Here is a 17,791-nt window from a genome sequence, read left to right as displayed (position 1 = left end):
CCTGCTATGGCCTTGGTCGACCTTCATCCACCGCTTGAGGTGTTGTCCAGCTCAGGTGTGCTCACCTGGGGACCGCACGATCTCATTTTTTTCCACGTCTAAATTGCTATACGAGGAAAAAAGTGCATTGACCATTCTTTCATAACGATCATAAATAAATAACTACTTCACTTCAAATTTATGATACTATTTAGATTATTTAACTTAATTTACATATTACATATAAAATGATTAATAAAAAATATAATTTTTCTTCGATTAACATTTTAACAGTCATAGCTCACTTACGTTTTTTTCCCCGCATTTCAACATCTTCCAGTTGACTATTATTTGTTTACGTGGTTATTTCGATGCGCAATTTTCTTTAAATCACTCATTCATAACAACTATAACGATATACAAAACACGATTTAAAAATGTCGTGCTTACAAATTAAAACCATATTTTTTTTTATTTATTGCTTAATTATATTTTATAATATGTACCTATTTTTTTTTAATAATTTACACTATTAAACTATAGTGATTTTTTTAAAGATTTTTTCATGGAGTACCACAGTGATATAAATTAGGTCCAATGTTGTCTGTTGTGTATAAATGATGTTGTGGATGTAAAAAACTATTTGCGGAAGATGTCTTGATTTATTATTTAGGTGAGAGTATAAAATAAATAGTTAAAGGTACAGAAATATAATATTTTTATTTTGTAAAAAATTTAATACAAGCTGCAACTAAATTAAAGTTAATGAATAGTAAGATAAATATTGAGGAAGATGTGGAAGTGATGATACATGAGCGCAAAACATTGATTATGTTATTATGAACAGAAAAAATCATTTCAATTGGCGAATATCAATCAATGAACAATTCCAAAAAGAGCAGGCGTTGGACTTCTATAGCTTCTGAATTTACATTTATATATAAAATTAAACATTTCTGATATTGATTTCAATTTTAAAGAATGATTACGAATTGTATTGAAACCCCTTATTTTATTTGTACTGTTATCCTGCCTTCTGGTTTGCGACCGTTTCTTTCGTATCGTTTGGAAAGCAATGGGGCAGGATTTTACATCACACATCCTCGGAATGCGAACGTGTTTTTTCCGATGCGTTCGAAAGACGACAAAAAAAGGAAAGGAGCGGCCGTTCCTGTGTTTTATTTTTTCGGATCGTGTCCGTTTCCTGATTTTTTCTTCTACTCATTATACATTCTCACCGAGCCACCCACCCTACCCTAATGACTTGTCTGGTGAAGGAAATTGAAATCATCGTGAAGAGGCGGTCGTATTAGTAAAATAATTACTCGCGTCGGTTTCGAGGAAATTAGTTAATTTACTGAGGAATTTCTGGCGCGAGCGCTGGGAGATTTTCTTTTCGGTGTATGGAAAAAATGTGGACTCGTGACTAATTCGAGTTGTCGTTACTCAATTGCACTAGCATATATTTCCCTTGTAAACATTGTATATGCGACATATTTGTATAGTGTTAAATATGTTTCAAAATGCTTTTAATTATGTGCTTTCAATGTATAGTATTTTAATACTCGCATACATATATGATAGATTCGAAAAAACTATTACATGTGAGCTGGGTCGCGGGTTGTCAATTATCATGCAATGATAGAAATGAAAAATGCATGCAAAACTATATGTTGATAATATATTTATTATAGTTTTTATTATTTTACGGTGTAAAAAATATTAATAACTAATAAATTAGTAAAATATTAAACCCTAAATTAATCAACTTCTTATTTTTATTTTTATTTGTACAATTAAATGTTTATTCATACTAATAAAAAGGGCCTTTACATTTTTAACAAAAAACACTATCTCTTCATAAACAGCTTGCCTCTTTAATACTGATGAAAAATCAATTAAAAGTATGCAAAATAACCTTATTTCAAACATGAACGATGTCACCATGTTTTTACTTTCTCATTTAAATTCTGTGGCGTTCACATTTTACTAAATAAATAAGTCAAATAATAAAATATAGTTTATTACATATAAGATTTTGTATTTGTCGATATTGTGAGTGCTGGTGGATCAGATGTAATACAAGCCATTTATAATTGAGTATAAAACACATAAAACAAACACAGAAAAGAAAGACACACTAGTTAAACACTGGTTGCTTCGGTTACCTCGGCGAAGATGTGCTGATGTGGTCGTCGTCCTCAAGAGGACATAAGGGAGCAGACTCTTACATTTGCTCCGTTGGGGTTACGCTCTGTGAACACACCACAAAGGCTGCAGTCTTAGTGGACCTCTCTGGAGGATGCCTTGAAATTGGGTCTGACCGGTCAAAGTAAAAAGCTCGGCGTCAGGCCAAAAAAGTTGATAGAGTCTTCAAATCACATATTCGACTGGCCAACACATCTTTTAAAACACTGGTGTCATCAAGCCTATGCACTGTGTCCGGTTGACAGCTTAAAATTGTTGGTATCCTTGGCGCCTTTTAGAAACGTGTGATATTATCTTCTTTAGGGTACGATCGCCACATGTTATCACGGCTAAGTTTCTAAGATTAAATATTCTTAATTTATGTATGTGTATTCATTCTGTAATTGAATTTTAATACTGATTGTTTCGTTTATTATTTATAATAAATAATTCTATAATGCTAAGATTCCTTTAATTACTGCGCTATAAAATAATAAAGCATCATTAAAACGATTAATTTTATGATTTTTCAGAAAGCGTCGATAGCGGTTCGCCGTGCGGTTCAAACGCCAGCGCTAGCCCTCCAAGCGTCAAAGACAGTGTAACAACTACCTCATCAGACATTGCTGCTGTAAAGCAGCTACCATCCTCCAAGTGGCGTCGAGAGAGACGCTGCACTACGAGGATACCCGATTATAAACATAGGTATAAATTTTTATTATGCACTTACCTAGCAATAATGAATCACGGGTTATTAATAAAAAATTGTATGCAATTTCAGAGAGAACGGCACTAAAGCCTCCAGGTCGCAGTCGTTCAACGACAAGTCGACAGCACCGAGAGTCCAGTTCGACCAAATCAGCAGAACTCGAAGCGGAGACAATAATCTCCATCACAGCGATAGCGATTTGTCGCAATACGACGAAAGCAACGACGAAGCTGAAGTTTTCCCTAAAAAGAAGCTGTCTTTTGCTTCGTTGAAAGGTATTTTTTAATATAAAATATAAATAAATTATGACAAAACGAAACTAAATATGTATTAAATTTTTACCACAAAACAATTGGTTGCTGCTTATATTTTTTACAAAAATTATAATTTTTACTTTTAAGATATGTATATAGAATCCTTTTATACATATTTTTTTATGTATGTTTTTAATATTTTTTATAAAATTATAGTTCATAATATTTTTTGCCAGTACATTATATAATGACTTCAAAACATTTTTTTTTAATAAGTATATTTTATCATATATTAAAATTGCTTAAAGAACTAATAACATATTTTAAATCATTGCATACCTTTACATATAGATCCAAAATGTAATCATGATTCTTATTTAATAAAATGCTTAAAGTTCACTAATAATATATTAATATATAATACATAATTTAGGTAAATACCAAGTTAGATAGATTATATAAGATTTAAGCACAAAGTGTAATATCACAAGTGCCTAGCGCAGAGTCACAAACGCAAAGTGCAAGTTTATAAGCGCGTAACGCGAAAGTCTATATATTTACAGCACTATTATAACAAAAACAACAGTTGGGTGAAATGCTATGAGTTATTTTTACAGCTATTTTGATTTTTTTAATTTTTACATTGTAATCTATCTTAAAAATTGAATTACAAAAGATTTTTAAATATTATATCAAAGCAAGGGTTTTAAATTAAATGTGACTACAACTAATAAACCAGACCGTAAGGTTTAAAACTCTACTTTAATTTTACACATACATCGAGCTATAATATTTTATCTTTATGGCAAAAATATGCAAAATTATTTTACATTATTATTTACGATGTGATATGTTTAATAGGTGCAAGAGGTTCAAAACCACCAGAATACATTGAGACTCCTTTGGACATGAGCGTCAAAATAAGGAGTTCGCCACCGTCTTATTCGCAGTCGGTCAATAGTGGACATTTGTATAGACCGAGTGTGATAACTCAGACAAACACCAATGGAAGCAATTCGTCTTCGCCCACTTTGAATAAGCTAGACGTTGGAAAAGGAGAATATGTACCAGGTATATATATTGGATAAGCCATCCGTATACTTCTTTAATTAGTTTGTTAACTGAATCAAGTGCTCGATCTTTCAATTATCAACTGAATAATCATGTACCTTACATGTTAATTTATATAAAACTTAATATTTTCTAGGTTCAATGTCAATGTGCGATCCAGTCATTGACGAACACTTCAGGCGTTCTTTAGGCGCCGATTACATGTCGCTCTTCAACAAAAAGGAAAAAGAAGCAAACGGCATCTCCAATGGTAAAACTCCCAAAGCGCCGATGAAAGACAGAGCCAGCAGCCCTATAATGTTCGCTAGCGATCCGTGCTCCAAGTATTTAACGCCAAATAATAAACCCGCTAAAGAGCCAGAAGACACTGTCGTTCAACCCTTAGAAGTAGAAGACAAAAAAGAAGACTGCAAGATGGAAGTCGACGACGACGCCGGCATGACCGTCGACGACCATTTTGCAAAAGCATTAGGCGACACATGGAAGAAGCTTCAGGAGAAGAAGCAAGACTCGAAGAGCTCTGACAGCGAAGACAAAAAAGATTTAGCTAGTTCAAATCATGACAAAAAACGTTCAAGAAGTATATTTATATAATAATACGTAATCATCTTATATCTAAGTACATAGTCTCTTATTTAAGTAATATTTATTTTGGTATGTTTAAAATTTTTGTACATATATAAGTGCATTTATATTAAGCTTTATATACTGTACTTTCATATCCAAAAATTATTTATATATTATATTTTAATATGAGGTTGTTTCGCAAGACTTGAAGCAAACCGGCTGATGATTTCAGAAAAGATCAAATCTTAATTTGTGTCATGTTCGTCTTCATCTCATAGACGCATTCCCTTCGATGAATTCGAAAACATCCACTCCTCGTTTTATATATGTATGTAATAACTTAACAATTCGACTTTCTCATTATTTATGTATACTGTATTATTGATATTATTTATGTATTATTTAACGTTACGTATGTATATATTATTTAGATATTAGTAATCACAAAACTCAAAATTGACACTGAGTCAAATCACTATTAGTTTATAAAATATGTTATCTATCTTTAGCATGTACACAATATAAAAAAATCATATTAATTCGTATGCTAAAAGAACAATTTCAATTATGATAGAAGCCTTTGAAAATTTATGAACGTAATTATTAAATATATATATTTTCACAAATAATGGCAAATATATATGAGGCTATTGACATCTCTTGACTCGTCGAAATTAGATATACATTATCAAAAATGTATACGGAGAGACGCTTAGTAATTATTTATGCCTCACGACGAGGTTTGCTGTACAACATTTTGTTATAGCGGTAACAAAAAGTTTTCTTTTTTTTGTAAATATATTTATAACGAAAAAAATGTGATGAAAATAAAACAAAATGTACTTTGTATACAAAGTTGTTTCATTTGTAGACCTTTCAATTGCATTAAAATACATTTTTAAAACAATTTTGAACCATTTCAATAGGACCAAACACTTAAGACATTTACTATTATTCTATAATTTTTTATTGAAATAGATAGTTCTTAAATACTTTGACCCTTAAATGCAGTTTTACTAATATATTTAGCAATGAATTGAAATTCTCTCGTGTATAGTATGTGTTAAATTAATATTAAACTTAAGCATAGTGTAGTAGTTAATTGAATAAAAATAGTACATAATGTACCATATAATACATACATATGTACTATGTATGTATGTATATCCTTGGCTTATAGTTTTTTTATTGGAAGTGAAAGTATTTTTATTCAAAGTTTAATAAAAATTTATATATTTATAATGTATCCATTTGGCAACAAATATTTATTTTAAGATACTTAATTTTTATAATTAGTTTTACCAACATTTTAAAAATAAATATATAGCATAAAAAGGGATGCACTCGAGTAAATAAAATTAGAAGCAACTGTAATTATTTAATATTATAATAACTTTTTTATGATATTATCAAATTAATTATTAAAATTAAAAATAATTAAAATCAATAATTTAAGCTTTTTTCAAACAAATATCAACATGAAAAGCTAGCTCTATTAAATAATTTTGCGTGTTCTCTAATTCATAGTAGTCTCTGATAGTGTACACGCAGTTGTATGTACGTTTAGTAATTAATTTTAGCAACATAATTTAGATTATTTAAGGAAATGTTACGCCTATATTTTTCCCTGCCCCTCGGGCCGGCCCTGACAAGGATGCTAATAAGCACAGTCGGAAATAATTAAGTTATCATGTGTGTCCTACTCGGTCTATACAACAATTGTGTTAAAGCAGAGCGAGGCTTTGATGTCCGGGGAGGTTATTTTTGCTATTTCGCTCATGGTCCTAAAGTACAACTGAGCAATATTAGGAACGAATGCCTTTCAATATAATACACATTTATACCAGCACGATAAATCAGTCGGTAACTAATACCAGATAAACCTGGGTTCAAATTCTATATGAACCCTAGCGTTTTTAAATATCTATCGTATCTGGGTGTTCGGAAATATAGATTTTTATATAATAATAGGTTTTCTTAGATGTTCCTTATATTATACATATATTGATTGTTAGTTGTAATAATAGTTATTAATTATAAAAAAATATTTTACTACAGTATGGTGTTCCACTACTTACCTAGTGGTTGCGTTTATCCCTTCGTAACGCATTGGATTATTATTATCACCCTTTTATGTAGCAACGGAAGATTTACAGTGAATATTATACAAAAATTACAATAAAAATAAATCATTTTCGGAAGGAGAATGTTGGGTGTTTATGTGAACAGGATCCTAAAGGGTTCCTATAGAATTGTATAAAGAGTGTGTATACAGACATATTTCATTAATCAGTTAACATATTAATGTCCCATAAAATACATTACTTCATAGAATTAGTAATTTTCATATAATATTTGTTCAATATTTATTTTCCTAATCATTAAATTTGTAAAGATGTACACTATAATATAAATTATATTAATATATAATTATCTACATCTAGATACAGTAGACCCCCGCAATAATACAGTAAATTGGAAACGTGCTATTTGGGTGCGTGTAGTTGGGGGACTAGAAAATACTCGTACAACTTTTTGCAATACGTACGTACGAATCAGGCACTTATTGTGAGATATCCTCACACATAAAGTAAGGGGCATCCAAATAGCACGTCCCCAATTTACAGTTATTGGGGGGTCTACTGTAATTGAAAAAATAGTACATTTTATAAAATAACTATCACCCCAAATATGCTCCATTGTCTTTGAACCAGTTATGATTCGGTAAGACTATCTTCAGGGATATTCTTCTGCATCCTTCAATATTTTTAATCACACCAAGTCGTTCCAATCCATTGCTTCATATCATGTCCTTGATCTATAATAGAACTTATGTATCAATGATTGAAATATTGGTTTGATTTTATTCTTCGTTTTCCAAGGTACATATTCTGATTCGAAATCAAAGATCAAACTATTGTCGTTGCTCTAATAATTATCCATGATCCTAGATAGAGAAACTCTTTTAAGAATTAGAGGATAATCAAGAGGCTATTTCTTCTTAGTTTTTCACTATTAATGTTGTGGTTGGAGACTTGTTCGCCTTTTTTGCCTATAAATAATAATATAAAAGTACTGTACATAAATGGGTTATATTTATCAGGGGATATGTGCATTTAAATAAATACTTGCAGATAGTTGTTCATAGAGTGTTCACTATTCTGAGCAATGCACAAACAATACGTTTTATGGAACAATTATTTTATATATTGCTCATTTAAATTGTCCTCCACTTAAATTAGTTGATAATACATGTGAAGAATATCATCAGAAGAGCGTCACACTTGAGCACTGAATTCGACTGGTGCTAGAGCTTTCTTATACAATCTATGCACACAGTTGAATCCAGTTCTCAAATATCGACTGCGTCGCCCCACGTCGGTGTATAGAAGCCATAGATTGAGAAACACTCACCCAGACTATGAACGAGTACGTACGGCATAAAATGCGTGGGGAAATTGCGGCGTTGAAATATGATCGTCTCAGTGCGATTCACACTCAATATTTTATTTTTTATGTACATGACAGTATAGAAAGAAAATGACAGGAAATGTGTTTTGTTAAGCACAATGAGATATTTAATATCAAAAAGCACTAAATACGCCACATTGAGTTAAGTAACAAAAAATAACGATTTGTTACCATTAAATCACATTACAACAATTTCGCATTTCTTTGCCATTAGCTATAACATATATTTTAAATTATTACATAATATACAGTGATACATAATACAACAAAAATTATAATTTTATAAATAAAAACTAAGTAGTGAATTTTGTCTACTTTAAATTCTATAATTTTGATCTAGTTCTGAAAACTCAGTTTTTAATATATTTAATTTATACTATGCATCATAGACAATAATATAAATATAATGAAAAATCAGTTTTTGAGTTCATCGATGAATTTAGAAAATCGATAAAATCCATAAAAAGTACATTGTAGATAAAAAGCAAATGCTGTGAGCTTTTACATTTAAATCCTTATCTGATGTTTGTATTATTAATTTATCTTGTTATATAGTGTTATCTAATGAATCAATAATCATATGTTTATATTTTTGCTAAGATGGTAAAATTCAATCCTTTCCCGTCTAGATAAATTGAAACCATTACGTTGTAACGGAAGCTTGAGAAAAATACAATATCGAAACAAAGTTTCTCTACATTGTATAATGATAATGAGTACATTTAAAATATAAAAACAGATTTAAATACCACTCTTTGGAAACAGCCGTTTTCGATATGGATCCATACGAACCATGGAGAGTTCTGCTGATGCACCTTGCACTCAGATGACACTCGGTGGCGAACTGACGATGATTGGGCCGTTCGTAGAGCTCTTAAATCTCAGCGTTGTCACACTCGACGAATCTTGGACAATCCTTTTGAAATTCACACCGGTCCTTTGGCCCTTTGTCTAACTCCTTTGTCGCACTCCAAAGGCAACTAGATGGACTTCCTAGGCACAGAGCAAGGTGAGCAGTCCATTATGTCGCGCTTGCTGCCCAGTCTCAGTTACCTGGCCGACGGAAATGCAACATGGTGTAAGCATAGGTCAGTGATTCTGGAATCAAGAATAATATATTATGTTGCAGAATAAATTTGTCAAATTGTGGATATGCTTGTCTGTACGTATTTCTCATTTCCTCAATCTCGATTGTTGTGAGGGTGAATGAGCACCCTTGCGTTTCTCCCCCACTGATTTATACCATTGAAGGTATTTTTGCGCGAAAACGTCTGTATTTAAGCAATCGATACGATGCTCTTATTTGGGTTGTGCAAATTATTATTAAATAAAATATTGTAAGAAATTAGACTTTAAATGAAAATATCAGAAACACAAAATGCTATAAATTAAATTAAATAAAAATACTCAATTGTAAAATACATTTACATATATACTTATTTTATCTCTATTACTTTTATCTATAATTTTGTATATATATTTATTCAAAATATTAAATATATTTAGATTTATCGAGTCTGACTTTTAAGTATAATATTATAAGAATCACTAATCTGCAGAATAATATTTTCATACCTAATCACATGCATATAAGTATTAGTAGCACTGATTTGTAGCAGCATTTAAAATATTTCATTAAAAACTAACAAGTATTATAAAAAAAACTATAAAACGTGCCAATAAAAATCTAACTACGCGAGAAGAAAATTTCACAAAAAAATCATACAAAGCAGAAAAAATTAAATATGTATCATACTTTCTTTATTAAAAAAATCGTCATTTTTTTAATTTTCTATGTGCATATATGATATTCTTTATGAGCTGAGGTAGCTCATTATTAAAGATTTTTATATATTATATGTACGACGCAGCTCGATTTAAATTAATCATCTATGAGATTAGGAAAATCTAGGAAAACCAAATCTGTGATGATGGATGAGAATTACAATTATATAATAATCACTAATTCCGATCTCGCAGATACGATAAAAATTAAAAAAGGCTCCTATATGATTTGAATTTAGGTCTTTCGGATATTAGTCACCGACTATAATATATATATAATATTTGATAAATTAATTGAATAATATTATAATAATAATGCAATTAAAAACATTTTTTCAAAGTAAAACTAATAATTATCAATTTTGCATATAAATCGCATTACTTTAACGTACGGCTTTAAAATTAAGTTTTTACAAAATAAAATATAAAATTAACACTTTATAAGTCTTAGATGCTCTACATTAATTTATATTTAGCAAAGAAACAGGTCCAATAATGTTTATAGACATGAAATATTTAAAGTATGTTTAAAGAAACAACGCTTTTATTTGGATTTGCGCATCCATTTTAATCCATCCGCCATTTTGACCTGGCAACCCTGACATTCATTCACTCTGTTCGTTCAGAGGGCTGCGAGAGAAAGAGGGTACGTCTCTTTGAACCAGTACCCGGGGGGGTTGCATTTGGGGGGCGCGCAAGCTTTCTCCCCCTTTAGCTCGTGCATTTCGCACAAAAACGGCGATGTGTCGTCCGAATGCAGAAATATTGACCCGAGAGCGATGATGCTTCCCTCGGCAACGACGACGACGGCCGTGTAATCTAATATTAATCACGGATATCAAGTGTTGCCAGTAACACGATACAATTTAGTGCGACGGCCACACAATACATGCGCAAAACGGGAGCGACACTCAAAGTGCGGCGCGAAAGGTTCCCACGAGCTCCCCAATGTAATAATTACATTTTTTATTATAAATCTGCCGTTCGCCCAATGGGTTACAACCGGGCAACAATCGACAGCAATGGGTAGGTATTGTTACAACATTAAACTGAAAGTATGGAATTGTTTAATGTTAAAATATGTATATTGAATGAATATATGATGAATATAAAAATAGTGTCTAGTAGCGTCATTGTCATAAGTGTGACAGGCGTTTGAAAATAATGTATTTTCACAATAAATTGAACTTTTCACATACCTCGTAAAGCATTAATGCCAGCGAAAAAATAAGAAAAATCTTATTCGTATTAGTATATATGTATATGAAGATCTGCATTTAAACATTTTTTTTATAATACATACTTTTTAAAAAAAATATTAAATAAATGAATTAATTTCAAATTTACAGCTTTCGACAAATTTAAATTATAAATAAAGCTAGTGACCAATAGCTGAAAGCCCTAGGTTCAAATTCCTTATGGACAATTTCTATTGCGTCTGGGAGAAATGGAATAATTGATTACTATATGATTATAATACTGTATAATAATCGATTATTACAGATTTTGCGGATGAATAATTAAAATAAAATCTAACTAGCTTATGCATAGTGACATATATTCATTGTTAGCTGTAATAAAAGTTGTTAAATGATTAAATATATGTCATTTATTACTGATTTTGATTTTTTCTTGGTGTTATATTAATTACTTACGTAGTTGTAGATTGTGTTCGCATGGTAGTAACGCACTAGGCCAATGTCTGTTATATTGCAGCGGTAGATTTACAGCCCATAAATAAATAATGTTTAATTCCGCACTTAGCCTTATAAAGGGTGTTTTAAAATTAACGCAAGATTTGAATTTGCCGTCATTTGTGCAATAAATGTTGGCAACCCTGAAAAAAAATTTGACAGTTGAGATGGTTAGTAAAAATGGAGTGTTACACGATACAACAACGTGTTTTCATTATTGAACAATATCTCAAAAATAATGAAAGTTTGGCGGCCGCAATTTGAAAATTTAATGCAAAATATGGTCGGAATAGTGTTTATAAGTGTTAATAAGTTCGTCAACTGCGAAGAGAGTAATTGAAAAATTCAGAGAGACTGGATCATTTGGAGACGCTAAACACACTGGTCGTTCAAACAAGCCGTTTACATGTCAATATCGAAGCAGTGCGTGAGAGTGTTGGTGAAAATCCCGGAACATCAATTCGACGTCGTAGACAAGAATTGCAAATTTCAAGAAGCTCTTTACAGAGTATACTCACAAAAGATCTGTATCTCTGTGCTTACAAAATGCAATTAACACAACAACTGAAACCTAATGACCATGCACAGCGAAGAGAGTTCGTTGAATTTAATTTCGTTTGTTAATTTTGGGACACTATATAATGTGTACCATAAAATACTAAGAAAAACACTTGATGGTTTTAAAAAACTATTCGTGCAGATATTTGCGATTTGTGTAAATGATTTTTTAAAAACTCACGTTTTATGTTCTATAAATGCCAATGCCGAAACGTTTAATATTTTTTACTGAAAGTTTTACAAATACTAATAATACTGAAATGATATTAAAACCACATGCTTTTATTTCGGGTTCATTTGTAATGAAGGATAAAATGGAATATGACTACTTCCTTGGTAAAAAGATTAATGGTTTTTGAGATTCTCGTTATATTATATATAAATTACATAAGTTGCTAGTAGCACATATGAAAATGAATTAATGATGTCATCTTATACTTTTAACCGAAATACACATGCTCGAAAAATTACTATCCTCAAAATCTCCAATTAAACACAAACGTTAAACTTCAAACAAAAGATATTGTTTTATTTTCCTATTATTAAGATGTCTATTTAGTTTTTTGTTTCTCCTTTAAAATTGTCAAATATGGATTAGGAAATTTTACACTTTAAACCATCGATATAAATTTAATTGATAAATCTAACTAAAATTTGTTTATTTGGCAATGTATCATCATATATAAAATATATAACTAACTATTGTTTATTTATTAAATTTACGAAGAAACCTAAAAATTTTTCGTAATTTCCATAAAACAAAATAATATCTTTATTGGAAAAAAAAAGTAGATTGAACATACAATATGTTTATTTAAACAATTTTTGTATAATATACTAAAATTAAAAAAAAAATTGCATGAGCTTAATAATAATAATTTTAACTTAAATTAATAATCATTGACTAAAAACCGAAAAAAAAAATTCTGCATTCTTCTTAGAAAAAATATAATTATATTATAAGTCATTCAATTCAGTAATTCTGCAATTTTACTTTAGCTGACAATTTTTTTGTATTTAACTTGAAATAGTTTTTTTACAAAAAATGTAATCAAAAATTATATATATTATTTAACTAGAATTTTATAAATAATGTATTAGTTTATTCTTAATGTGATACGTATGGCATTTGAGAAAACAATTTAATATTATACATGTATTACAATTAACTAATATATTCACTTAACGTTTATAATAGCTAGAACATAAAGTCGTAACTAAATCATATTTACCTGAAAGAATTTGAAATAAAATAAAAATGTACAAAAATAATATTGAAAGTTGTAATTAAATAACAAATAACTAAAAGCGATGTATGAAGTGCTAATGCTTACACGTAATATAAATCTAATTTTACATATAATATCAATAATTTATCACACTAAATATTTACACAATTTAATCTATGTGTAATACAATACGATAATAAATACTCAACATTCGTCATCTATATTCAACATAAAAATGAAACATCAGAACAATGAATTTACAAGTTGAGTAAAAATATAAATAACATTTATAATAAAAAATATATAATATGCAAATAATAACCATTTAACCCAAATATATTATAATACTTTAAATTTAAATATACTTTAATTAAATAATACTGATACTTACAAACTACAGTTAAATATAAATATTATATAACTAATTGAATTACAAACTTATATGACATCGCGTGCATCTCCATTGATACTTTACCTTTTGTTTCACCGCATAAATTTCACACAAAAATCACAACACATCAAAAAAATAAGGAAGAATAAATATATCACAAAAAATACTTTTAAAATAGTTAACTATTGGAAAATCCTAGTTCAAAATCGATTCTGTTTAGCACAATTATAACACGATTGTGCTGCCAACGTTAGGCTTGGTCGAACTGGCTTGCATTATATATTTTAAATGCATATTCCTCAAACAATCACTGATTAGATCAGCGCTTCTGCAACTTTGATCGAAAAATAAATTAATTTAATATTTATTTTATTATTAATATTTTTATTACCTTGTGTGCAAAGTTTTAATTAAAATTAAACAGTTTAATATATCACTAAATTATTAATAAAGTGTAATAATAATATTTATATTACTAACATTGATTATCTGTCATTAGTTTTAAAGTATATACATCATATTTTTTATTATTATTATTTAAATATTTAAAGACACAATATCGATTTAAAAATACGCAGTGCACGCTGTGCCCGATTAAGACCGACTCGATCAAATGTGGACATTCGCTGATTTGCGAACCCTTAAAAATAATACGGGTGCCAGAGAGAGACGACATGATGTTAGAAAGGGATGAAGAGTAAATAAGTGCATTTTGCATCATTGGTTTGGCCCAACAGTAGGGGATGTACTAATACGATTTATAATGCGGCAAAACGGGATGTAGCTCACGAATAAGATCCTCGAAAACCGGACAACAGTGCGACCATAAAGCCAATTAATAATCTAAGCCAACATTTATAAATTAAATATAATTTCATACTGCACTAATTAATCCCCACTCTTTTTAATGGGGCAATGTCGAACGAAATAAAAATCAATAAACTCCATGTGGATTAATTTAAAAGTGTCTTCTATTGTGATGCTCGTCCCGTGTGACCTTATATGTACTTTTTTAACTCCCTGTATTTTCCCGTGCTTGCACAAACGAGTGTATGACGCTGCGCCAGTTTTTTACTCGCACAATGGGGTTCAGCACAGTTTTCGGGTTTTGTACGTCACCCCTTTGTTAAGATTTCTCCAATCTAGGGGTAGTTGCCGCTGCAAGCGGTGAATGAACGTTAACTCTCGTCGGCCAGGTGTGGCAAACCATCGACATGCTTATTTGAGGCCAGGTGCGAAATTAGAGCGGGCTTATCGGAAGCTATTGTATAAGGTAAGTTATAAAAGCATATAAAGAAACGAAGATATTCCAGTTATAGTATTTATAAAAGTGAGAATTAAAAAATACATATATAAAATACATGTACTTATAATCTAATTATCATATAGATATATACTATTCCATTTTCTCATGAATCTCAGTTAACTATTGATCCATAAATATCACAATCTCAATCACATGCAGACTTCTAGAATTCGCACGATTGAGCCCTATAAGTAAATTTAACTCTCTAAATGTATGGACATGATAAGTATATTGAACGTATATCCGTATCGTGTGCTTTAAAACTAATAGAAGGGGCGTAAACCCAAACTTGCCATCTCTTTCTCAATTATGAATTATAATGAAATTAAATGGCTAAGAAAACTAATGATGAAATAGCTCTCGAACTGACTGTTTTATCGCAAATATACATAAAATATTTTTTTATTTATTGTCAATAAATTTATTTTTGTCCATTTAAATGTATTTTATTTCTAATTTCTAATTTTATTTAATTTATATTGACATAAAACTTGTGCTAAAAATAGATCTTGGTAATATCTCAGCTAAGTTTTTTAGACGGCTATATTCGCCAGCTTGTTTTAAAATAACGGCTATTTTAAATGAGGGCTTCCAAAAAATAAAATCGGTTTTCGTTTTATAAGTATATATAAAAAATAATTTATACTAAAAATAGATACATATAAACATGCATATTGACATATATTTTATAAAATATAACAATATTGTTTTCACGCGTCAAAATTTATTAGATGGATCTCTTAAAACTTTATATCTTTTTAAGTAGTTTATACATATTTAATAAACTATTCGGTTAAAATTATATATACCTACTACTTTAATGTACTCTCTGTTGTTTTTCAAAAGGTACGATATTTTTCATACATAGATAAAAATATGATTTAATCAATTATTTTGTATATGAATAGTATGTTTGCATATGAAATGTTGTGTATCCCTCTCAAGTACTAAAAACGTTCAATTCAAAACGTCCGGAGCAGATGCCATATATGCATTTTCTTTATAACATGTTGATTGACGCTTAGATGCATTTTTATTCTCTATTCAATGTATTTTTTTTGTGATTTATGTACTACCAAAAACAGTTTTATGATAAACTTTAAATGATATAGAATTAGAACTTGTGAATATATATTATCATGTAATGAAGTACAAATATATATTACTCATACAAATTAAATGTATACATAATAAAAATTGTCCACATTGTCAAAATATTACAGAACCCATAGAAAGTATAGATAAGCATGAGATATATATACATGTTTTTATTAATTTAATTGTATATAATTGAAATATTTATAAAAGAATAAATTATGTTTTATAGATCACTCGTATAAATCACTATTTCTATAGTTTAGCAATGCTGTATTTTTATCTTTTCTTGTTTCACACAATTTTGTGACCGCAAAATTCTCGAGTGATTTTTTAAAAAATATGTATGATTAGTACGACATAATATACTCATATGTAAACGGATATATTGCATTTATCGCATCGATGTCGCATTTATATATCAGTTTCCGATAAATGCGAAATAAATACTAAAACACCTTTTTTGTAATATCAAATATATATTACTATTTATGCTCTATGCTATATTTAAAATACATTTTATATATCAGTGTCTCCAAATTTAATTAAACTGTGGAAGCATATTATAGCGCATTAAATGTTCTTACATTTTTTACAATAAATTAAAAAAGTCAGTTCTTAAGCAGAGATAATAAAATTCTATCACATAACGAGACATACCTTTTTTATTTAACTAATTATTATTAAACTTTTAAAATAACTAAAAAATATAGTTATGTCTATGAATATATGTTTTATACTCTCGTTAAAGTTTAAATAAAGACTAAACGTATTAAAATTAGAAGACACTGCCGGTCATATGCAGTTTGGCATCCCGGATTATTTTTCTAGGACAATGTTGAACAGATTGCACGCTAGAACATCGGCCTGTCGTAGGCTGTTAAGTGTTCGCAAAGGTTTTGATATATCATTTTGTACTCTTACTTGGCATTTCACACTTCTCATTGTGAGTTACACCAAAGAGATTAGTTTTCATGGTACACCATACTGTGTACTCTATAGATTATTTTACTCGTAAAAAATCGCGACGAAAAAAACTACATGTTCTTAAATACCCACAATCGCAAAAATACTATCGTGTCAAATATAATATTAGATTACTTTAAATTGAATTATATTTTTGAGCTGATGTAATGAGTTATTAAAGAATTAATGGGGGGAGGGTGCAAATTTAGTTTTTGCCTGGGGCGCCAAATAACCTAGGGCTGGCCCAAGGTACAATCAGATCATTATTAAACACGTTGCTTACAGGAGGTAGTTGAAAATGGAATTAATTGTATGATACACTATCAATATGCAGAATGAATATTATATGTATAAATATTATTTATTAAGATTTATTTATTATTAATTAAGATAAGTAAAATATTCTTGAAAAATAGGGTAATTTGAACAAAATAATTATTTTTTAAAATCGTTGTTTTTCTGTAAAACCTTAAATTATTATTCAACTTGCCTTCCATCGTTAACTTATGAATAACTTTATTAAAAAAAA

At 29.5% G+C, this 17,791-nt stretch overlaps 2 protein-coding genes across 3 annotated transcripts in view; one reads left to right on the top strand and one right to left on the bottom strand.

Annotated features, from left to right (window-relative positions):
- LOC148230556 (uncharacterized) overlaps positions 1-5,616 on the top strand; it is an 85,905-nt gene extending 80,289 nt beyond the window's left edge. For both annotated transcript variants that reach the window (XM_088194626.1, XM_088194624.1), the window contains 4 exons: positions 2,700-2,871; positions 2,948-3,150; positions 3,991-4,200; positions 4,337-5,616. In XM_088194626.1, the coding sequence (XP_088050752.1) occupies positions 2,700-2,871; positions 2,948-3,150; positions 3,991-4,200; positions 4,337-4,794 (1,043 nt within the window). In that variant the 3' untranslated portion in view covers positions 4,795-5,616. The remainder of the gene's footprint in view (positions 1-2,699; positions 2,872-2,947; positions 3,151-3,990; positions 4,201-4,336) is intronic.
- The window catches only part of LOC148230548 (uncharacterized), a 314,285-nt gene that overhangs the window by 172,476 nt on the left and 124,018 nt on the right, over positions 1-17,791 (bottom strand). The window lies entirely within an intron of this gene.

The sequence above is a fragment of the Plectrocnemia conspersa genome, unplaced genomic scaffold (genome assembly GCF_051122295.1).
Source record: "Plectrocnemia conspersa isolate PC_06_02 unplaced genomic scaffold, ASM5112229v1 ptg000010l, whole genome shotgun sequence".
Classification (NCBI taxonomy): Eukaryota; Metazoa; Arthropoda; class Insecta; order Trichoptera; family Polycentropodidae; genus Plectrocnemia; species Plectrocnemia conspersa.
This window is presented reverse-complemented; position numbering and strand designations above follow the sequence as displayed.